This window comes from Heterodontus francisci, chromosome 4 (assembly GCF_036365525.1).
Source record: "Heterodontus francisci isolate sHetFra1 chromosome 4, sHetFra1.hap1, whole genome shotgun sequence".
Taxonomy (NCBI): Eukaryota; Metazoa; Chordata; class Chondrichthyes; order Heterodontiformes; family Heterodontidae; genus Heterodontus; species Heterodontus francisci.
Genome location: NC_090374.1, coordinates 2296823 through 2321681, shown reverse-complemented (window position 1 = coordinate 2321681; position 24859 = coordinate 2296823). Strand labels below are relative to the sequence as shown.

At 45.6% G+C, this 24859-nt stretch overlaps 1 protein-coding gene across 1 annotated transcript in view; it reads right to left on the bottom strand.

The window, feature by feature from the left end:
* The window catches only part of LOC137368865 (nipped-B-like protein), a 693066-nt gene that overhangs the window by 476843 nt on the left and 191364 nt on the right, over positions 1 to 24859 (bottom strand). The window contains exon 8 of the mRNA XM_068029073.1: positions 1838 to 1931. Coding sequence (XP_067885174.1) covers positions 1838 to 1931 — 94 coding nt within the window. The remainder of the gene's footprint in view (positions 1 to 1837; positions 1932 to 24859) is intronic.

Genomic DNA, 24859 nt, shown 5'->3' with positions numbered 1-24859 from the left:
TGAATGGCGGGATGTGACTAATGGTGTTCCGCAGGGATCAGTGCTGGGACCTTTGCTCTTTGTAGTATATATAAATGATTTGGAGGAAAAATGCCAGGCGCTGCTTCACAAACCACTGACCACCTCCAGGCGCTAATCCATTGTCTCTCGAGATAAGGAGGCCAAAGAAGAAGGAAAATGTAGCTGATCTGATTAGTAAGTTTGCGGATGACACAAAGGTTGGTGGAGTTGCGGATAGTGATGAGGATTGTCAGAGGATACAGCAGGATATAGATCGGTTGGAGACTTGGGTGGAGAAATGGCAGATGGAGTTTAATCCGGACAAATGTGAGGTAATGCATTTTGGAAGATCTAATGCAGGTGGGAAGTATACAGTAAATGGCAGAACCCTTAGGAGTATTGACAGGCAGAGAGATCTGGGCGTACAGGTCCACAGGTCACTGAAAGTGGCAACGCAGGTGGATAAGGTAGTCAAGATGGCATACGGCATGCTTGCCTTCATCGTTCGGGGCATAGAGTATAAAAATTGGCAAGTCATGCTGCAGCTGTACAGAACCTTAGTTAGGCCACACTTAGAATATTGCATGCAATTCTGGTCGCCACACTACCAGAAGGTCGTGGAGGCTTTGGAGAGGGCACAGAAGAGGTTTACCAGGATGTTGCCTGGTCTGGAGGGCATTAGCTATGAGGAGAGGTTGGATAAACTCGGATTGTTTTCACTGGAACGACGGAGGTGGAGGGGCGACATGATAGAGGTTTACAAAGTTATGAGCGGCATGGACAGAGTGGATAGTCAGAAGCTTTTTCCCAGGGTGGAAGAGTCAGTTACTAGGGGACATAGGTTTACGGTGAGAGGGGCAAAGTTTAGAGGGGATGTGCGAGGCAAGTTCTTTACACAGAGGGTGGCGAGTGCCTGGAACTTGCTGCCGGGGGAGGTGGTGGAAGCAGGTCCGATAATGACGTTTAAGAGGCATCTTGACAAATACATGAGTAGGATGGGATTAGAGGGATACAGTCCCCGGAAGTGCAGAAGGTTTTAGTTTAGGCAGGCATCAAGGTCGGCGCAGGCTTGGAGGGCCGAATGGCCTGTTCCTGTGCTGTCCTGTTCTTTGTTCTTTAATGGTACAGGGTTCACAGTCCTCCAATCCTCTGGTACCTTGCCTGTATCTAGTGAGGATTTGAAAATGATCCTCAGGGCATCTATTCCCTCCCTGGCTTCCTTTAACAGCCTGGGATACAATCCATCCAGCCCTGGTGATATATTGTCTTAAATTTTCATGCTCACTAACAAATCCAAACATTATTTTAGGATCAAACTTTATCGCATGCAGTAATTGAGCAATAATAAGATAGCAGAATAGAGGAGATTGTTTTCACTACAAAGCAAATCCCTCAGTAGCTAAATTTAGTAGTGTATCTCCCCCAAGGTGCATCGCCACATATGGAAAATGCTCCATTTCAGCTTTAGAATCTTCTATGGCATGTCACAAACTTAACTAACCCTTCCCTCAGTGTTAGCCTTATTAGGAGTGAGAACTAGTCCTTGAACCTGTAAGTTATAAAGTACCTGAACTAGGAAGAGTTTTGACTCCTCATTATAATTGTAATGCATAAATGACGACTCTGGCTCTGAGCCCAAAAGAATGAGAAACAAAATAGATACCGTTTAATAACCTCAATACAATTGTCCAATTGTGAGGGGCCAAATGACAAAGCCAGCCCATAATGCTCAGGTGATCCTGCTCTTCAATTAGATTGCTACTTTGCAATCAGTATCAAGTATCCATTATACTACACACAGTATGCAGGTTCAGCATATGCATCTTTCTACATGTACCTTTTGGAGTCCCATCGCTGCTTGCAGGAGAACACACTGCTTGCGGGGACCTTAAAGGGAAGGAAGTCGCATTTCTCAATGAAGAATCACCATCCTGCAACAAAAAAAATTAAAAGGTTAGCCTAAAAAACTTAGAGAAAAAAACAAAAAATCTACTTCAACACAAAGAGGAAGGAAAGAAAACCCTGCTTAAACAGAAACAGCAGCATAGTGGTAATGTTACTGGGCTAATAATCCAGAAATCAGGACTAATGCCACGGGGCAGGAGTTCAAATCCCACTGCTTCAGCTCAGGGAATTTAAATTCAATGAATAGTTCTGGAAAAAAATACAAGTCTCGATAATAATGATTACAAAACTGCCATAATGTCAAACAAACCCATCCGGTTAATTAATACTGTTCAAGGGAGGAAAGGTGTCGTTCTTACCTGGAGAGGTGAGAGTGACTGCCTCAAGTATGGCATTTAAGAAGCCTTGCAAAACTGGAGTTAATGAGAATCAGGGGGAAAACCCTCCGCTGGTTGGAGTCATACCTAGCACAAAGGAAGATGGTTGTGGTTGTTGGAAGTCAATCAGCTGAGCTCCAGGACATCACTGCAGGAGTTCCTCAGGGTAGTGTCCTAGGCCCAACCATCTTCAACTGCTTCATCAATGACCTGTCCTCCATCATAAGGTCAGAAGTGGGGACGTTTGCTGATGATCGCACAATGTTCAGCACCATTCGCAACTCAACATTCAGGCTTGGGCTGATAACTGGCAACTTACATTCGTTCCACACAAGTGCCAGGCAATGACCATCTCCAACAAGAGAGAATCCAACCACCTTCCCTTGACATTCAAGAGCATCATCAGCGCTGAACATCTCCCACCGCGACCCCACTATCAACATCCTGGGGGTTACCACTGACCAGAAACTGAACTGGAGCAACCATATAAGTACTGTGGCCAGAAAAACAGGTCAGAGGCTGGGAATTCTGTGGCTAGTAACTCACTTCCTGACTTCCCAACGCCTGTCCATTATCTACAAGGCACAAGTCCAGAGTGTGATGGAATACTCTCCACTTGCCTGGATGGGTGCAGCTCCAACAACACTCAAGAAGCTCGACATCATCCAGGACAAAGCAGCCCACTTGATTGGGACCCCATCTACAAACATTCACTCCCCTCCACCACCAACGCACAGTGGCAGCAGTGTGTACCATCTACAAGATGCACTGCAGCAACTCACGAAGACTCCTTAGACAGCACCTTCCAAACCCATGACCTCTTCCACCTAGAAGGACAAGGGCAGCAGATGCATGGGAACACCACAACCTGCAAGTTCCCCTCCAAGCCGCACAGTGGCGCAGTGGTTAGCACTGCAGCCTCACAGCTCCAGCGACCTGGGTTCAATTCTGGGTACTGCCTGTGTGGAGTTTGCAAGTTCTCCCTGTGTCTGCGTGGGTTTTCTCCGGGTGCTCCGGTTTCCTCCCACAAGCCAAAAGACTTGCAGGTTGGTAGGTAAATTGGCCATTATAAATTGCTCCTAGTATAGGTAGGTGGTAGGGAAATATAGGGACAGGTGGGGATGTGGTAGGAATATGGAATTAGTGTAGGATTAGTATAAATGGGTGGTTGATGGTCGGCACAGACTTGGTGGGCTGAAGAGCCTGTTTCAGTGCTGTATCTCTAACAAAAAAAAACCATCCTGACTTGGAACTATATCACTGCACCTTCACTGTTGCTGGGTCAAAATCCTGGAACTCTATTCCCAACAGCACTGTGGGCGTATCTACAGCACAGGGACTACACTGGTTCAAGGCAGCAGCTCGTCACCACCTTCTCAGGGGAATTCGGGACGGGCAATAAATGCTGGCATAGCCAGCGATGCTCACATCCCATGAAAGAATAAAGAAAAGGTATGACCTGCTTGCAACTTCAGACTCACGGAAATGTGATTCACACTTAATTCCCTCTGAAATGGCCTATCACAAGTCACTCAGTTGCATCAAACTGCTACAGACAAGTTTGAGGATGTAATTATTAGTGTATATAAAGGGGAACCAGTAGATGTGGTATACCTAGATTTCCAAAAGACATCCGATAAGGTGCCACACAAAAGGTTAATAGGCAAGGTAAGGGCTCATGGAATTGGGGTAATATATTTGCATGGATAGAGGATTGGTTAACGAACAGGAAGAAAAAAGTGGGCATAAACAGGGCATCTTCAAGAGAGCGGAGTGCCACAAAGATCAGCGCTGGGCCCTGAGCTATTTACAATCTATATTAACGACTTAGATGATGAAACAGAGAGCAACGTATCTCGGTTTGCTGATGATACAAAGCTAGGTGAAAAGGTAAGCTGTGGGGAAGACACAGTGAGGTTGCAAAGAGATATAGACAGGTTAAGTGAGTGGGCAACAAGATGGCAGATCGAATATAAAGTAAGTAGGTGTCAAGTTATTCACTTCAGTCATAAGAAAAACAATGGTTTTTTTTTAAAAAGGTGTGAAACTTGTATGTATTGATGTTCAAAGAGACTTGTGTGTGCTGTACAAGGAATGCAGAAAGTTAGTATGCAAGTACAACAAGCAATTAGGAAGGCTAATGGCATGTTGACCTTTATTGTAAGGGAACTGGAGTACAGGAATAACGAAGTATTGCTGCAACTGTACAGGGTTTTGGTGACACCACATCTGGAGTAGCGTGCGCAGTTTTGGTCTCCACATTTAAGAAAAGATATACTGACATTGGAAGCAGTGCATTAGGATGAGTGGGCTGCCCTATGATGAAAGGCTAAATAAATTGGGCCCATATTCTCTGGAGTTCAGAAGAATGAGAGGTGATCTCATTGAAACTTACAAGACTTTGAAGGAGCTGTATGGAGTAGACGGTGAGAAATTGTTTCCGCTGGTCGGGGTATCTTTTTTTAAATTCATTCATGGGATGTGGGCGACGCTGGCCAGGACAGCATTTATTGACCATCCCTAATTGCCCTCGAGAAGGTGGTGGTGAGCTGCTTTCTTGAACCGCTGCAGTCCATTTGGGGTAGGTATGCCTACAGTGCTATTAGGAAGGGAGTTCCAGGATCTTGACCCAGCGACAGTGAAGGAACGGCGATATAGTTCCAAGTCAGGATGGTGTGTGACTTGGAGGGGAACTTGCAGGTGGTGGTGTTCCCATGTATTTGCTGCCCTTGTCCTTCTAGTTGGTAGAGGTCACGGGTTTGGAAGGTGCTGTCCAAGGAGCCTTCGTGCATTGCTGCAGTGCATCTTGTAGATGGTACACACTGCTGCCACTGTGCGTTGGTGGTGGAGGGAGTGAATGTTTGTAGATAGGGTGCCAATCAAGCGTGTTGCTTTTTCCTGGATGTTGTCGAGCGTCTTGAGTGTTGTTGGAGCTGCACCCATCCAGGCAAGTGGAGAGTATGCCATCACACTCTTGACTTGTGCCTTGTAGATGGTGGACAGGCTTTGGGGAGTCAGGAAGTGAGTTACTCGCCTCAGGATTCCTAGCCTCTGATCTGCTCTTGTAGCCACGGTATTTATATGGCTACTCCAGTTCAGTTTCTGGTCAATGGTAACCCCCAGGATGTTGATAGTGTGGGATTCAGCGATGGTAATGCTGCTGAATGTCATGGGGAGATGGTTAGATTCTCTCTTGTTGGAGATGGTCATTGCCTGGCACTTGTGTGGCATGAATGTTACTTGCCACTTATCAGCCCAAGCCTGGATATTGTCCAGGTCTTGCTGCATTTCAACACGGACTGCTTCAGTCTCTGAGGAGTCACGAATGGTGCTGAACATTGTGCAATCATCCGCGAACATCCCCACTTCTGACCTTATGACTGAAGGAAGGTCATTAATGAACAGGCTGAAGATGGTTGGGCCTTGGACACTACCCTGAGGAACTCCTGCAGTGATGTCCTGGAGCTCAGATGATTGACCTCCAACAACCACAACCATCTTCCTTTGCGCTAGGTATGACTAGGTATTTAAAACACGGGGGCACAGTCTCAGGATAAGGGGCCGATTATTCAGGACTGAGATGAGGAGAAATTACTACACTCAAAGCGTTGTGAATCTTTGGAATTCTCTATCCCAGAGGGTTGTGGATGCTCCAAGGTTGAATACATTTAAAGCTAGGATAGACCGATTTTTGGTTTCTCAGGGAATTAAGGGAATGGGCAGGAAAGTGGAGTTGAAATCTAAGATCAACCATGATTATACTGATCATACTGATTGGCGGAGCAGTCTCGATGGACCATACGGTCTTCTGCTGCTCCTATTTCTTGTGCTCGTGAAGGATGAAACAAGACGAAACAACCCTGCCTAACCACCCCTGTAAAGTCCCCCTCATTAACATCTGGGAATCTGTGCCAAAATTGGCAGCATTGTCCCACAGACTGGTCAAGCAACAGGCCGACAGTCATACTCTCAGAATCAGATCTTAAAGCCAATATCCCAGACTCATCGCCATCCCTGGATATGTCCTGTTCCAGAGGCAGGACAGACCCACCAGCAGAGGGTACACAGCTGTACATAGTTTTTCCTCATCTCAGTTGAAGTCAATGGAATTCGGGGGGAAAACTCTCCAGTGGGTAGAGTCATACCTAGCAAAAGATGATGGTTCTGGTTGTTAGAGGCCAATCATCTCAGCCTAATAAATTAAAGGCGTTTCACAGGGTAGTGTCTTCTGCTCAACCATCTTTAGCAGCTTTATCAAAGACCTTCCCTCCATCATAAGTTCAGAAGTGGAAATGCACACTGATAATTGCGCAGTGTTCAGTACCGGTCATGACTCCTCAGATACTGAAGCAGTGCTTGTTCCCGATGGTGGGGGAGTCCAGAACCAGGGGCCATAGTCTAAGGATATGGGGTAAACCTTTCAGGACTAAGATGAGGGGAAATTTCTTCACCCAGAGAGTGGTGAGCCTGTGGAATTCGCTACCACAGAAAGCAGCTGAGGCCAAAACATTATATGTTTTCATGGAGGAGATAGATATAGCTCTTGGGTCTAATGGGATCAAAGGGTATGGGGCGAAAGCGGGAACAGGCTACTGAGTTGGATGATCAGCCATGATCATAATGAATGGCAGAGCAGGCTCGAAGGGCCAAATGGCCTACTCCTGCTCCTACTTTCTATGTTTCTATGTACCCTAATGCAGCACAACTTGGACAACAGTCAGGTTTCGGCTGATAAGTGGCAAGTAACATTCGCGGCACACAAGTGTTGGGCAATGACCATCGTCGCTTGACAGTCAACAGTATTATCAATGAATCCCACCCCCCATCAACATCCTGAGGGATACCACTGACCAGAAACGTAACCGGACCAGCCATATACATACTGTGGCTACAAGGGCAGAGCAGAAGTTGGGAGTTCTGCGGCAAGGTGGTTACCTCCTGACTCCCCAAAGCCCATCCACCATCTATAAGGCACAAGTCCGGAGATGTGATGGAATATTCTCTACTTGCCTGGATGAGTGCATCTCCAAAAATGCTCAAGAGGTACGATACTATCCAAGACAAAGCAACTTAAACATTCATTCCCTCCATCGTCAGTACAGCGTCAGCAGTGTGCACCATCTACGAGATGAACTATCGCAACTCACCAAGTCTCCTTCCATACCATCCCCCATGACCTCTACCACCTAGAAGGACAAGGGCAGCAGATACATGGGAACGCCACTGTCCTGACTTGGAAATATCGCCGTTCCTTCACTGTTGCGGAGTCAAAATGCTGGCACTCCCTCCGTAACAGCACTGTGGGTGTACCTATACCACATGAACTGCAGTGGTTCAAGGCAGCGACTCACCACATCCTGCTCAAGGACATTTAGGGATGGGCGACAAATGTTGGCCTTGCCAGCAATGCTCGCATCCCAAGAATGAATTTTAAAAAAGTCTCCTCGTGCCTTTCACAACCTCAGGGCATTCAAAAGCACTTCACAGCCAAATAAAACTTAAGTCAATGAGAAGCGGGGGAAAGCTCTCCACTGGTTGGAGTGATACCAAGCACAAAGGAAGACTGCTGTGGTTTTGGGAGGCCAATCATCTCAGCCCAAGGACTGAGGAGTCCTCAGGGCAGTGTTCTAGGCCCAATCATCTTAAGCTGCTTCATCAACGACCTTTTCTCCATCGTATGCTCACAAGTGGCGACTGTCGCTGATTGCACAATATTCAATTCCATCCATAACTCCTCAGATAATGAATCCATCCTAGTCCACGTGGAGAAAACATTCAGGCTTGGGTTGATAAGTGGCAAGTAACATTCGCATGTCTGTTTCAAAATAAGGGGTCGCTCATTTAAGACAGAGAATGAGGAGAAATTTTTTCTCAGAGGGTCGTGAGTCTTGGGAACACTCTTCCTCAAAAGGTGGTAGAAGTAGTGACTTTGGAAATTTTTAGGGCAGAGATAGATAAATTCTTCATAAGCAAGGGAGGGAAAGGTTATTGAGAGTAGGCAGGAATGTGGAGTAATCCGCTCAGCCCTGAACTTATTGAATGGCAGAGCAGGCTCGAGGGGCCGAGTGGCCTACTCTTGCTCCTAATTAGTTTGTATGTATGTATGTAAGTGCATGACAATTACCATTTTCAGTAAGTGAAATGGTAATAACGCCTGCCTGCCCCTTGACATTCAACAGTATCAGAATCACTGTATTCCCCACGATCAACAGCATCAACATAACATAAATAGGAGCAGGAGTAGGTCCTTCGTGCCTACTCCATCATTCAGTAAGATCATGGATGATCTGATTGCGGCCTCAATGCCACTTCCCTGTCTGCCCCACATAACCCTTTACTCCCTTGTAGATCAAAAATCTGTGTAGCTGTTATGAATGCTGGACTCTAGCATGATTATGTTTTTAAAAATTGTGATTTTTAAAAGGACAAGATAGAATCTGGAAAGTCAGGTGACCTCAACCCTTCTGAGAAAGGACAAGACAGAAATCTTGGTCACAAGAACTACAGTGAACTCAGATAAAAGACTTTTTTGGGGGAAATAAAAAGAGACTACAAGGACAACACCTGAGGAACAATAGGTTTCACCCTCACAAGACTTTCTGGTTGTTAACAAGGAGTCACTGATTCTGAGGATGCAAATGTACCAGGCAGCTGCAAACACCTGGCAACAGTGGAAGCCCAGGTGGCTCTGCTGAAAACCAGATTTCTGGACTTTGCATATTGGAAAAGGACAATAAGCTATCGTCTTTTGAGTCCAGACAAACTGAACAGCTTTTCTAAAGGAGACAGGCTGTAAGGGAACCCAACGGTTGCAGACTCAGAGCAGGATGTAAGGAAGACAATCAGTGGCTGCAGCCTTGAGAGGCAGAAGGGTAACAACCTGCTCTCGGAGGCCTGAGACAACGAAAGACAGCGAAGACTTGAAATAAAAACAAGAAATGCTGGAACCACTCAGCAGGTCTGGCAGCATCTGTGGAAAGAGAAGCAGAGTTAACGTTTCAGGTCAGTGACCCTTCTTCGGAAGTCTTCGAAGACTTGAACCTGTTTTGAAAGTTGAAGTTGTAACCTGCAAGGCTACGGACCAGGTGCTGGAAGGTGGGATTAGATTGGGCAGCTAGTTTTTTCAGCCGCTGCAGACACGATGGACTGAATGGTCTCTTTCTGTGCCGTAACTTTTCTATGGCTCTACGGAAAAGTAGAAGACGAACAAGATCATCAGGAATCGCCTTATTCTTAAGACATACAGTGCTTGAAGAACCGAGCGAAGAGGACATTCATTTTTGAAAAGGTCTGGGAGATCCAATCCACAGCAACTGGGAGGAGTTTGGGACTTCTAACCGCAAAAGATTTCACCATCAAAAAGGACTGTGTAACGTATAAGCGTGGTGTGAGGTTTTCAAGTATCTTAATAATTAAAGAAAATACATTTCTGAAAATAGAGACATGTTGTCGAAACTTTTCGTCTTGCACTCATCAGGATAATATGCAAGAATAACCAATGTAAGGGAAAACAACTTATTCTGCATGAGACAAGAGTGCTGATTGATTGGCAAGTGAACTCTGGTGGAGGCATTGCCATGGTGAACGCACCAGTTTACGTTGACTGCGTTAACTGCCAAGCTTTGTCTGAAATTTAAACCAGGCAGCTTGACTCTGATGGGTCAAGGTAGAGAATTCCAAACATTCACAACCCTCAGATTTAAGAAATTTCTCATCTCAGTCTGAAATCATCACCCCCTTAGCTTGAGGCTAGATTCCCCAGGCAAGGGAAAACGACCTCGCAATGTTTATCCTGTCAAACCCCTTCAAAATGTTGTATGTTTCAATGAGATCACCTCTCATTCCTCTAAACTCTAGAGTGTATAGGTTCAATTTACTCAGCCTCTCATCATCGGATAACCCTCTTATCCCAGGAACCAATCTAGTGAACCTTCTCTCTACTGCCTCCAAGGTGAGTGCATCCTTTCTTAATTAGGAAGACCAAAACTGTGCACAGTACTCCAGGTATGGTATCACCAAAACACTACACAATTGTAGCGAGACTTGCGTATTCTTGTACTCCAATTCCCCTTGCAATAAATGCCAACATACCATTTCCTTTCTTAATTGCTTTCTGTACCTGCATGCTAACTACGTTCCTTGTACAAGTACACCCAAGTGTCTCTGAACATCAACAATTAAATGCTTCTCATCTTTTAAAAAATATACTGCCTTTCTATTATTACCAAAGTGAATAACCTCAGTTACCCACATTATGCTCTATCCACCACTTGGTTGTCCACTCACTTACCTGTCTATATGTGTCCTCTTCCATTTGCATTCCCACTTAGCTTTGTATTGTCAGCAAACTTTGACACATTACCCTCCATCTCTTCATCTAAGTCGTTCATATAGATTGTAAAAAGCTGAGGCCCCAACACTGATGCTTGCAGCACTCCACTAGTTGGAGCCTGACAACTTGAAGGCGGCTCTTTTATCACTCCTCTCTGGTTCCTATCCGTTAACCAATCCTCCATTCATGCGAATATGTTACCCCCCAACTCCATGAGCCCTTGTCTTGCATATTATCCTTCTGCATGGCACCATATTGAATACCTTTTGGAAATACAAGTAATTTGGCTGGGGATAGGACCAGGATGTAACATTAGAAAGGAGAAACAAGGTGCATAAAGGTTTGGGAGAGACAGATAGTGCAAGAATAAGAAATAGTAAGGTATTAGGTGGGATTAGACTGAGAGAATGCAATAAGGTCTGAGGTAGGTACACAGTGCAAGTATGTAAACACACGAAGTATGGTAAATAAGGTCAGTGAGATGCAGGTGCAAATAGCCATACAGGAACATGATGTAGCAATAACAAAGGCTTATCTCAAAAACTGAGAACTAAATATTCCTCGATATAACAGAGTCATAGTCATAGAGTCATAGAGAGATACAGCACTGAAACAGGCCCTTCGGCCCACTGAGTCTGTGCCGACCAACAACCACCCATTTGTACTAATCCTACATTAATCCCATATTCCCTACCATTCTCCTACCTACACTAGGGGCAATTTACAATAGCCAATTTACCTATCAACCTGCAAGTCTTTGGCAGTGGGAGGAAACCGGAGCACCCGGCGGAAACACACGCGGTCACGGAGAACAGCTCCAGCGATCCAGGTTCAGTTCTGGGTACTGCCTGTGTGGAGTTTGCAAGTTTCCCCTGTGACCTCGTGGGTTTCCGCTGGGTGCTCCGGTTTCCTCCCACAGCCAAAGACTTGCAGGTTGATAGGCAAATTGGTCATTGTAAATTGCCCCTAGTGTAGGTAGGTGGTAGGGATGTGGTAGGGAATAAGGGATTAATGTAGGATTAGTATAAATGGGTGGTTGTTGGTCAGCACTCGGTGGGCCGAAGAGCCTGTTTCAGTGCTGTATCTCTCTATGACTCTCTAACCAGGCAGGTAGTTCATGAGTCCCGAGTGCGTCTCTCTCTCTCCAACCGATATTCAGTTCTGAATACTGAGGAAAAAGATGGTTCATCTGGGGAGTGCAGCCAGAGCCAAGACCATGGCACCACAGCTGTGCCAGCTGCACAGTGGAGTACAAAGTAGACTAGAAGAGCAAGTGATAGGAGGTTCGATAGTTCGGAGAATAGGCAGGCATTTCCGTGGCTGCAGAATCCAGGATGGTGTGCTGCTTGGTGATGTGTTTTTCACGTGGACAAAGCTGCTCAGTACTCTTCCATTAACACTGTCTCTGGACTAAAGCTTTGTCTTTCAACACAAGCATTAACACGCTCTTCGCCTTTGTCCGACAGCTTTATTTAATCTCTCCCACCCTCAGCCTATCCCACACCTTCCCTTTTGTTCTCTTCCCCACAAACCAACATCACCCCTTCACTTGCTTAAAACCTAATTCTTTTCTAACCTTTGCCAGTTCTGATGAAAGGTCACAGACCTGAAATGTTAACTCTGCTTCTCTCTCCACATATGCTGCCTGACCTGCATTTTCTGTTTTTATTTAAGATTTCCAACATCTGCACTATTTGGCTTTTATTATGACGTGTTGCCTCTCTGGTACCAGGGTCAAGGATGTCACTGAACGGCTGCAGAGCACCAGGAGGGTGAACAGCCAGCAGTCATGGTCCGCATTTGTACCAACGACATAGGTAGGAAGAGAGATGTGATCCTATAGTCAGGGTTTAGGGAGCTAGGTAAGAAATTAGCAAGCAGGACCTAAAAAGTAGTAATCTCCAGATTATTCCCAATACTGTGCGCAAATAAGCATAGAAATAGGAGGATAGAGCAGAATGGTGAAAAGATGGTACAGGAGGGAGGGCTTTAGATTCTTAGGATATTGGGACCAGCAGTGGAAGAGATGGGAGCGTACAGGCTGCACTTGAACAGAGCTGGGAGAAATTTTGTTGCAGGGTGATTTGCTAGTGCTATTGGGGAATCACAGAATAATACAGTGCAGAAGAGGCTCTTCGGCCCATCGAGTCTGCACTGATGCATTAAAGACACCTGACCTGTCTACCTAATCCCATTTGCCAGCACTTGGCCCATAGCCTTGGGAAGTTTTAAACTAACCTGGCAGGTGAGTGGGAACCATGAGATAATACAAGAGAGGAACACCAAGCTGCAGAGAAAATTGGGAGAGACAGATTGCACTACAGTAGGAAATAGTGAAGTATTAGGTGGGGTCAGAGTAAGACAAAGTAATAAAGTCTAAATTAGGATTACTGTGCATGCGTGTGAATGCACGGAGTGTGGTAAATAAGATTGGTGAGCTGCAGGCACAGCTAGTCACGTGGAAGTATGATATTGTGGCGATAGCAGAGACCTGGTTCAAAGGAGGGCAGGACTGGGTGATAAAATTTCTTGGATACAAGGTGTTCAGGAAAGATAGGAAAGGAAGGAAAGGGAGAAGAGTGGCAGTTTTGATTAGGGAGAACATTGTATTCCTGGTGAAAGAGGATGTTCCAGAAGGGTCAAGAACAGAATCTTATTTGGTTACAGCTGAGGAACAAAAAAGGTGCAATTGCATTGCTCGATGTATTCTATAGGCCGACGACCAGCAGGAAAGATGTAGAGGGATAAATCTGCAAGGAAATTACAGAGAGATGTAAGAATTATAGAGAGGTAACTTAATATAAATTAATTATCTGAATATAGACTGGGATAGTAGTAAAGGACAGAGAGCGGCAAGAGTTCCTGGAGTGTGTTCAGGAAAATTTTCTTCACCAGTATGTTTCCAGTCCAACGAGAAACAAGGCACTGCTAGACCGGGTTCTTGGGATGAGGTGGGCCAAGTGGATCAAGTGTCAGTGGGAGAACAACTAGGACATTGATCACACTATCATAAGGTTTAGGTTGGCTATGGAAAAGGACAAAGAACAATCGAGACTAAGAATAATTAACTGGGGGAAAGCTGACTTCAATGGGGTAAAAACGGATCTGGCCCAGATAAATTGGAATCAAAGACTGCAGGCAAAACGGTAACTGAACAATAGGCTGCTGTTAAAGAAAAGGCAGCTTGGGCACAGTCAAGGTATATTCCCACGAAGGGTAATGGTGGGACAAACAAATCCAGAACTTCCTGGCTGATAAGAGAGATAGAGATTAAGATGAAGAAAAAGTGTGCTTATGACAGATGTCAGGTGATAACAGAACTGAAAACCAAGCTGAATAGGGAAGGTTCAAAGAGGGACGGTGAAAAAGCAAGTAAATGAAGCAAACAGAGTATGAAAAGAGAATGTAGCTAATATAAAAGGAATCCAAAAACCTTCAGTAAGCATATTGAGAGTAAAAGGGTGGTAAAAGGAGTAGGGCCGATTAGGGATCAAAAAGGGGATTTACGCATGGAGGTAGGGGGCTTGGCTCAGGTATTAAATCAATACTTCAAGCTTGTCTTTTCCAAGATGCTGCTGTGCATATCATTTTTTTTATTCATTCATGAGATGTGGGCATTGCCAGCTAGGATAGCATTTATTGCTAATCTCTAATTGCCCCCGTGAAGGTGGTGTTGAGCTGCCTTCTTGAACCACTACAGTCCTTGGAGTGCACCCATAATGCTGTTAGGAAGAGAGTTCCAGGATTTTGACCCAGCGACAGTGAAGGAATGGCGATAAAGTCCAAGTCAGGTAGTCTGTGGCTTGGGGGGGAAAATACAGGTGGTTTCCATGCATCTGCTGCCCTTGTCTTTCTAGCTGGCAGAAATCATGCGTTAGGAAGGTGCTGTTGAAGGATGATACACACTGCTGCCACTGTGCATTGGTGATGAAGGGAGTGAATGTTGAAGGTGGTGGATAGGGTGCCAATCAAGCGGGCTGCTTTGTCCTGGATGGTGTTGAGCTTCTTGAGTGTTGTTGGAGCTGCACCCATCCAGGCAAGTGGTAAAAGAGGAGGTAATTCAGACACTTGAAGGGTTTAAAATTGCTAATGAGGTGGTCTTAGATAGGCTAGCTGCACTTAAAGTTGATAAGGCATCAGAACCAGATGAGATGAATCTAACAATACGAAGGGAAGTGAGAGTGGAAATTTCGGAGGCACTGGCGATAATCTTCCAGTCTTCCTTAGATTCAGGGGTGGTGCCAGAGATCGGGAGAATTGCAAATGTTATACCCTTGTTCAAAAAAGGGTGTAAAGATAAGCCCAGCAACTACAGGCCAGTCAGTTTAACCAGTGGTGGGGAAGCTTCTAGAACCGATAATCTGGAACAAAATTAAAAGTCACTTGGACAAATGCAGGTTAATTAGGGAAAGCCGGCATGGATTTGTGAAACACAAATCATATTTAACTAACTTGCTAGAGTTTTTTGATGAGGTAACAGAGAAGGCTGATCAGGGTAATGCAGTGCAGCTGATGTGCTGTACATGGACTCCCATTTATGCATACTGTTAGGACCAGGTGAGAAAGGTATCTAGGTGTCTCTTTCAGCCTTCATATGGTCTTATTGTATCCGGGTTTAATTTTAAACACACTGTGCTTTGAGCTCCCCCTTTGAGTCTTTGTTCACCGCTTTCCAATTATAAGGCAAAGAAATGAGCACAAGCAGGCCGTCTTAGGTTTAAAGAAGAAAAGCGAAATTTATTAAAATTTAAACTTAAACTCTAATTCGGTTAACACCTACGGATACATGCCACGCCCCACGCTAGCATGCATACGCGAAAGGCACATGCAAATAGAGACAGAAAAGAGAAGAAAAAAATAGAGAGGTTTGAGGCAATATCAGAAGAGATTTTTGCTACTGTGCTTCGAGCTCACTGTAGTCCATTTGTAGGTAGATCTTGCTTTTCGTTGGGGCGCAGTATTCTTCTTAAACCTTGTTCACTAGGAGACTTTTCTCTCTTTGGGTTCATGTGTCTTCAGTTCCGTGAGAAAGAGATGGGAGCAGACGGGAGAGAGGTCTTTTCCAGTCCAGGAACAAACAGCTTTCTGAGTTTTAAAACTCTGTCGCAAGTTCAAATTCATAAAGCTCCCAACAGCCATTTAGTCATGTGACTAAACTGGTCTGACCACGTCTGTTTGTGTATTCGGCCATCTTAGCAGTTAACCTGGAATGCGAGCTTTTCCACCTTCAACGTCTGGTAATCAGTCCGTTGTGGATTAAATTGGAGCAGGGAGTGGCCCCTTTGTCCTTTCCAAGTGCTGTCTGTTATGATGCAAATTCTTTCCCGTCAAGGGTCTGGTGTTTTTTTTAAAAACAAGTTCTTTACTCCAGTAGCAGTTTAAAAATCAGTGGTCATGTGGCAAAATTAAGGTGCCTCATTCTTGACAGGTGGGGTTTTGCATGACAATACTCTCATATAAAAGAAAAATACTGCAGATGCTAGAAATCTGAAATAAAAACAAGAAATATGCTGGAAATACTCAGCAGGTCTGGCAGCATCTGTGGAGAGAGAAGCAGAGTTAACGTTTCAGGTCAGTGACCCTTCATGAGAACTCTGATGAAAGGTCACTGACCTGAAACGTTAATTCTGCTTCTCTCTCCACAGATGCTGCTAGAGCTGCTGAGTATTTCCAGCATTTATTAGTTATGACAATACTCTCTGTTTTCGGCCAGCCAGCCAGTCTTCTAACCATGCTAATATGTTACCCCTATACGATGAGCGCCTACTTTGCGCAATAACCTTCTATGTGGCACTTTGTCAAATGCCTTCTGGAAATCCAAGTACAGTACGTAAATGGGTTCCCCTTTATGCACAGCGCAGTTACCCCTTCAAAGAACTCCAATAAATTGGTTAAACATGATTTCCCTTTTACCTTGAGTTTTTCTAAGTGCCCAGCAAGTCTCCTTAATTGATTCTAACACCTTCCCCATGATAGACGTCAAGCTAACTGGCCTCTGGTTACCTGTTTTTTGCCTCTCTTCTCTCCCACCACCCCACCCCCTCCCTTCTTGACTGTAGGGGTTTTATTTGCTACTTTCCAGTCTGATGGAACCTTTCCAGAATCTAGGGAATTTTGAAAAAATTTTTTGAAGGTGGAGGATATTCACCAGAATGCTTCCAGGGGTGAGGGATTTTAGCTACAAGGTTAGCTTGGAGAAGCTGGAGATTTTCTGCTTGGAGCAATAGAGATTGAGGGGAGATTTGGTAGAGGTGTACAATGTTCTGACAGGTTTAGATAAGATAGACAAAGAAAACCTGTTCCCATTAGCTGATGGTACAAGGACTAGGGGGCACAGATTTAAGGTCTCAGACAAGAGACGTAGAGATGTAAAGAAGAATCTTTTTTTCGCACCACAAGTGGGAATGCCATGTAACTTGTTGCCTATGAGGGTAGTGGAAGCGGAGAAGATCAATCATTTCAAAAGGAAATGGAGTGGGCTCTTCAGGGAAATTAACTTGCCCTGTTACAGTGATACAGTGGGGAAATGGGATTGACTGGAGATGCGATGGGCTGAATGGGCGCCTTCATAAAATCATTGAAAGTTTAAGGCACAGAAAGAGGCCTTCTGTGCTGTAATTGCACTATGACTCTATAACTAACCGAGAGTCACGCAAGATGAGGAACTTAAAAGGAATCAGGTTACGAAATAGTACTGGAGAAATTAATGGGACTAAGTGGCAACAAATCCACTGGACCGGACGACCTGCATCCTAGGACGTTAAAAAGGAGGTAGCTCTGCCTCTGCACCCAGTTCCTTGCCCCGGAGTGCTTCCCTCTGCTCAGCGGACCTTTTTTACCTATTTCCAATATTCTCCTTGCTCCTGAACCCCTCCCTTTGGCCTCACCTTCCCTTGATCTTTTTGTTGAGAACTGCCGGCATGACATCATCTCAATTTCTCTGCTCTCCTCGCTTTCTCTCAGCTATCTTCCTGTGCACTTGCAGCATTTTGTTCTCTCAGGTTCATCCCTAACATAGTCATCAAACCTGCCGACAAGGGTGGTGCCACTGACCTCTATCTAGCAGAGGACAAATGCCAACTCTCTGACACTTGCTCCTATCTCCCCCGGACCATGGCCTTACAACTGAACATCAAGCCATTGTATCCAGGACAGTCAGTGGAGAGCTTCCTCCATGGCCTCCAACGTCATAGTTCCCCAACCTCGCACAGCTCGTTTCTACCTCCTTCGCAAAGTGCACAAACAAGACTGCCCTGGTAGATCCATTGTTCCAGCCTGTTCCTAGGAACATAGGAAGATAGGAACAGGAGTAGGCCATTCAGCCCCTGGAGCCTGTCCCGCCATTCAATGAGATCATGGCTGATCCGCGGCCTAACTCCATATACCTGCCTTTGTCCCATATCTCTTAATATCTTTGCTTAACAAAAATCTATCTATCTCGATTTAAAATTAACTGTTCTAGCTTCAACTGCTGTTTGTGGGAGAGTTCCAAGCCTCTACCACCCTTTGCGTGAAGAAGTGCTTCCTAACATCTCTCCTGAACGGTCTGCTCCTAATTTTTAGACTATGCCCCCTAGTTTTAGAATCTCCAACCAATGGAAATAGTTGATCTTTATCTAGCTTGTCTTTTCCTGTTAATATCTTGAAAACCTCAATCAGATCACCCCTTAACCTTCTAAATTCTAGCAAATTCTGCCCCACTGACCTGATTTCTTCCTATGTCGACTCCTTCTACTCCCCTTGTCCAGTCACTTCCCACCTACATATGTGATTTCTGATGTCCTCCATCACTTCAACAGTTTGCTGGCCCTCCCCCTCTCCTATTCGCCATGGACATCTTCCTTGAACAGAGACCCAGTCAGTCTCCATCCACCACCACCCTCCTCTGCCTGAACTTGTTCTCACATTGAACAACTCCTCCTTCAACTCTACTTATTTCATCCAAATAAAAGGTGTTGCTATGGGTCCCGCATGGGTCCTAGCTGTGCCTGCCTTTTTGTCTGAGATGTGGAACATTCCTGGTCCAGTCCTACTCAGGCCCCCTCCCTCGCCTCTTCATGTACATTGCCGACTGTATTGGTGCTGCTTCTTGCTCTTGCCCTGAACTGGAAAGTTTAATTGACTTTGTTTCCAACCTTCTCTCACCTTCTCTGATTCTTTCTTCCCTTCCTCGATTTCTCTGTCTCCATTTCTGGGGATAGGCTATCAAACCATGGACACTCACAGCTACCTGGACTACAGTTCCTCACACCCCACTTCTTGCAAGGACTTGATTCCATTCTCCCAGTTTCTCCGCCTCAGTCACATCTTTATTTAATTTTATTTATTTAGCGATACAGCACTGAAACAGGCCCTTCGGCCCGCCGAGTCTGTGCCGGCCAAGAACCACCCATTTATACTAACCCTACAGTAATCCCATATTCCCTACCACCTACCTACACTAGGGGCAATTTATAATGGCCAATTTACCTATCACCTGCAAGTCTTTGGCGGTGGAAGGAAACCGGAGCATCCGGCAAAAACCCACGCGGTCACGGGGAGAACTTGCAAACTCCGCACAAGCAGTACCCAGAATTGAACCCGGGTCCCTGGAAATGTGAGGCTGCGGTGCTAACCACTGTGCCGCCCGATGCAACCTTTCATCTAACACTTCTGATATATCTTTCTTTTTTCCTCAACCGAGGCTTCCAACTCTCAGTGTGGGTGACAGGGCCCGCACTTCTCTCACCCCTTCCCCTCCCTCCCAGAACAATGATAGGGCTTCCCAGTTCCTCACCTTCCATCCCACCAGCCTCTATCCCCGAAATGCTCCCCCACTGACACTTCTACTTGTCTGGCTTCATTCCCGAGGATTAGGTCTAGTACTGCCCCAACTCTTGTAGGACTTTCTACGTACTGGCTCAGAAAGCTCTCCTGTATGCATTTTATGAATTTTGCCCACTTTAAGCCTTTTGTACCAAGATTATCCCAGTTAATATTGGGGAAGTTGAAATCCCCTACTATTATTACACCTTTCTGAGATCTGCCTACATATCTGCTCCTCTATCTCTTCCTGACTGTTTGTTTGGAGGCCTGTAGTACACTCCCAGCAAAGTGATTGCCCCCTTTTTGTTTTTCAGTTCTACCCATATGGCCTCATTTGAAGAACCTACTAAGATATCATCCCTCCTTACTGCAGTAATTGACTCCTTGATCAATAGTGCAATGCCATCTCCTCTTTGATACCCCCCCCCCCCACCGCCACGTCACGCCTGAAGATTCTTTACCCTGGAATATTGAGCGGCCTATCCTGCCCTTCCCTCAACCATGTCTTTGATAGCAACAATATCATAATCCCACGTGCTAATCAACACCCTCAATTCATCTGCCTTACTTGTAAGACTCCTTGCGTTAAAATAGATGCAGTCCAGCCTTGCATTATTTGCTTGTGCCTTAACAGATCTATATTTGCTCTGCCTTCCAAACTGACTTAGTTTCTCTTCTATATTTGACTGTGCATCACCCCCTACTGTACCTCCACTCTGTATCCTAACTCTTGGCCCCCAACAGCACTAGCAAACCTCCCTGCAAGGATGTTGGTCCCCTTCTGGGCCAGGTGCAACCTGTCTGACTTGTACATGTCCCAATTTTGCCAGAAGCAGACCCAGTGAACCAGGAAACTAAAGCCCTCCCTCCTGTACCAATCTCTTCAGCCACGCATTCACCTGCTGTATCCTCCTATTCCTATACTCATTAGCACGTGGCACCGGGAGTAATCTAGAGATTACAACCTTTGAGGTCCTCTTTTTTAATCTGCTACCTAGCTCCCTACACACGCACGCACACCAGTTAATTGACAAAAGAGGTTTTCTCTTCAGAGCTCTATTATAAAAAAAAAATTACTTTGGCCAAATACCTGCTAATCCTGGAAGAAAATGGAGATATGGAAAGATGTCAAATGCCCTTTGTTTTGGTATGGCATCCCAAATACACAGACAGCTGTCACTGGGATCTTCCTAGAACAGTTCTTTTCAGGCAATGTTGAAGATCAGTTTGGGCAGGCTTTCCAAGAAAAATGGAGCAATGTGGGGTTTCAGGCAGTTTCTTGCACTTGCTTCTTATGGCTTCTCAAAGAGATGGAAAAGTTGGCAGGCTTTTTCAGAGAGATTGAACAAGCTGAGTTGGGCTTTGCTCTCTTGGCAAGTTTGCTCCAACTGTCTTTTTCAGAACGCTGTCCATATCCCCAACTACTTGTCCATATCCCCAACTCACTGTCCAAAGTGAAACCAAGAACAATGTCATAAGTGTCACGCGTCCTGATCCCTATAATTCTTGACCTGTTGCCACTTTGTAAGCATCTTTTCGCCAAGTCAAAAACCCTTGCTGGGTAATTATCTGAAGACAGATGACTTCCAGTAAGGGCTTGTTTTTAGCACTCTTTGATTCTTTCAGTAACTCTTATTTACAAGCTCAGTCCAAAAGACCTTCTGATGACCTGTTTTTAAAAAAACACTAAGTTCCAGCTATGGAAGCTTTTACAGTTTTGAAACCCAAGTCCTCGTAAAAAAAATTAAACAAAAAAATGGAAGCACTCGTAACAACACGCTGGTCCTGTGCTCCTACACCTCCTTTAGAATTGCACCCTTTCATTTAGAGAGAGTCATCGAGTCATACAGCACAGAAACAGGCCCTTCGGCCCATCGTGTCTGTGCCGGCCATCAAGCACCTATCTATTCTAATCCCATTTTCCAGGACTTGGCCCGTAGCCTTGTATGCTATGGCATTTCAAGTGCACATCTAAATACTTCTTAAATGTTGTTAGGGTTCTCTCTGTTCTCCCTGTGACTGTGTGGGTTTCCTCCCACTGCCAAAGACTTGCAGGTTGATAGGTAAATTGGCCATTGTAAATTGCCCCTAGTGTAGGTAGGAGAATGGTAGGGAATATGGGATTAATGTAGGAGGGGATGTGGTAGGGAATATGGGATTAATGTAGGATTAGTATAAATGGGTGGTTGATGGTCGGCACAGACTCGGTGGGCCGAAGGGCCTGTTTCAGTGCTGTATCTCTAAAACTAAAAAACTAAAACTAAAACAAGCTGTCTGATAATTTAGCAACAGCGGAAGAGTGGAGAGAGGTGGTGGTACATAGAACATAGAACATAGAGCACAGAACAGGCCCTTCGGCCCACAATGTTGTGCCGATCCTTTGTCCTCTGTCAAGGACAATTTAATCTATACCCCATCATTCTCCTTTATCCATATACCTATCCAAAAGCCTTTTGAAAGTCCCTAAAGTTTCTGACTCAACAACTTCCCCGGGCAAGGCATTCCATGCCCCGACCACTCTCTGGGTAAAGAACCTTCCCCTGACATCCCCCTTATATCTCCCACCCTTCACCTTAAATTTATGACCCCTTGTAACGCTTTGCTCCACCCGGGGAAAAAGTTTCTGACTGTCTACCCTATCTATTCCCCTGATCATCTTATAAACCTCTATCATGTCACCCCTCATCCTTCTCCGTTCTAATGAGAAGAGGCCTAGAATGTTCAGCCTTTCCTCGTAAGACTTATTCTCCATTCCAGGCAACATCCTGGTAAATCTCCTCTGCACCCTCTCCAAGGCTTCCACATCCTTCCTAAAATGAGGCGACCAGAACTGCACACAGTACTCCAAATGAGGCCTTACCAAGGTCCTGTACAGCTGCATCATCACCTCACGGCTCTTAAATTCAATCCCTCTGCTAATGAACGCTAACACCCCATATGCCTTCTTCACAGCCCTATCCACTTGAGTTGCAACTTTCAATGATCTATGCACATAGACCCCAAGGTCTCTCTGCTCCTCCACATGCCCAAGAACCCTACCGTTAACCCAGTATTTTGCATTCATGTTTGTCCTTCCAAAATGGACGACCTCACACTTTTCAGGGTTAAACTCCATCTGCCACTTTTCAGCCCAGCACTGCAACCTATCCAAGTCCCTTTGCAGACGACAATAGCCCTCCTCGGTATCCACAACTCCACCAACCTTTGTATCATCTGCAAATTTACTGACCCACCCTTCGACTTCCTCATCCAAGTCGTTAATAAAAATCACAAACAGGAGAGGACCCAGAACTGATCCCTGCGGCACGCCACTGGTAACTGGGCTCCAGGCTGAGTATTTACCATCTAAGACCACTCTCTGCCTTCTATCAGTTAGCCAATTCTTAATCCAACTGGCCACATTCCCCACTATCCCATGCCTCCTGACTTTCTCCATAAGTCTACCATGGGGGACCTTATCAAATGCCTTACTAAAATCCATGTACACCACATCCACTGGTTTACCCTCATCCACTTGCTTGGTCACCTGCTCAAAGAATTCAATCAGGCTTGTGAGGCAAGACCTACCCCTCACAAAACCGTGCTGACTGTCCCGAATCAAGCAGTGTCTTTCCAGATGCTCAGAAATCCTATCCCTCAGCACCTTTTCCATCAACTTGCCTACCACCGAAGTAAGACTAACTGGCCTGTAATTCCCAGGGTTGTTCCTATTCCCTTTCTTGAACAGGGGCACAACATTTGCCACCCTCCAATCACCTGGTACCACCCCCGTCAGCAGAGAAGATGAAAAGATCATTGCCAGCGGCTCTGCAATTTCATCCCTTGCTTCCCATAACATCCTTGGATATACCCCGTCAGGCCCGGGAGACTTGTCTATCTTCAAGTTATTCAAAAACCCCAACACATCTTCCCTCCTAACGAGCACTTCCTCGAGCTTACCAGTCTGCTTCCCACCGTCCTCTTCAGTAATACACCCCTTCTCATTCGTAAATACCGAAGAGAAGTACTCATTCAAAACCTCACTTATCTCTTCCGGCTCAACACACAGTCTCCCGCTATTGTCCTTGACCGGACCTACGGTCCCCCTAGTCATCCTCATATTTCTGACATACGCGTAAAAGGCCTTGGGGTTTTCTTTTATCCTACCCGCCAAGCATTTTTCATGCCCTCTCTTAGCTCTCCTAATCCCTTTCTTCAGATCCTTCCTGGCCATCTTGTATCCCTCCAGAGCTATGCCTGTGCCCTTTTTCCTCAACCTTATATACGCATCCTTCTTCTTCCTAACAAGACTCTCAACCTCTCTTGTCAACCACGGTTCCCTCACATGACCATCCCTTCCCTGTCTGACAGGGACATGCTTATCAATGGCCCCTACTATCTGCTCCTTGAAAAAGTTCCACATTTCGACCGTGCCCTTCCCTGCCAGCATATGCTCCCAACTTATGCTCCTCAGTTCCTGCCTGACAGCATCATATCTACCCTTCCCCCAATTGTAAACCTTGCCCTGTTGCACATACCTATCCCTCTCCATTACCACAGTGAATGCTACAGAATTGTGATCACTATCTCCAAAGTGCTCGCCCACCAACAGCTCTATCACTTGCCCTGGTTCATTACCTAGTACCAAATCCAATATTGCCTCCCCTCTGGTCGGGCAGTCTACATACTGAGTCAGAAAAGCTTCCTGGACATACTGCACAAACACTACCCCATCCAAACTATTCGATCTAAAGAGTTGCCAATCAATATTTGGGAAGTTGAAATCCCCCATAATTACTACCCTGTGACTTCTGCTCCTTTCCAAAATCTGTTTCCCAATCTGCTCTTCCACCTCCCTGCTGCTATTGGGGGGCCTATAGAAAACTCCCATCAAGGTGACTGCTCCTTTCCTGTTCCTGACCTCAACCCACAGTGCCTCAGTCGGCAGATCCTCCTCGAAAATTCTTTCAGCAGTTGTTACACTATTTCTAACTAACAATGCCACCCCCCCACCTCTTTTACCACCATTCCTAATCTTATGAAAACATCTATAACCAGGTACCTCCAAAAACCATTCCTCCCCCTCACCTATCCACGTTTCAGTGATGGCCACAACATCGTAGTCCCAAGTGCCCATCCACGCCTTCAATTCACTCACCTTATTCCTGATGCTTCTTGCGTTGAAGTATACGCACTTTAACCCTTCTCCGTGCCCATCTGTCCTCTGTGACAGTGCTACCTTCCCCAATACCTCACTACACTCTTTGTCTTTCTGAGTGGACCCACTGGTCCCTGGATTACAAGTCCGGTTCCCATCCCCCTCCCAAACTAGTTTAAACCCTCCCGAACAGTACTAGCAAACCTCCCTCCCAGGATATTGGTGCCCCTCTGGTTCAGATGCAGCCCGTCCTGTTTGAACAGGTCCCATCTTCCCCAGAATGCAGTCCAATTATCCAAGAAC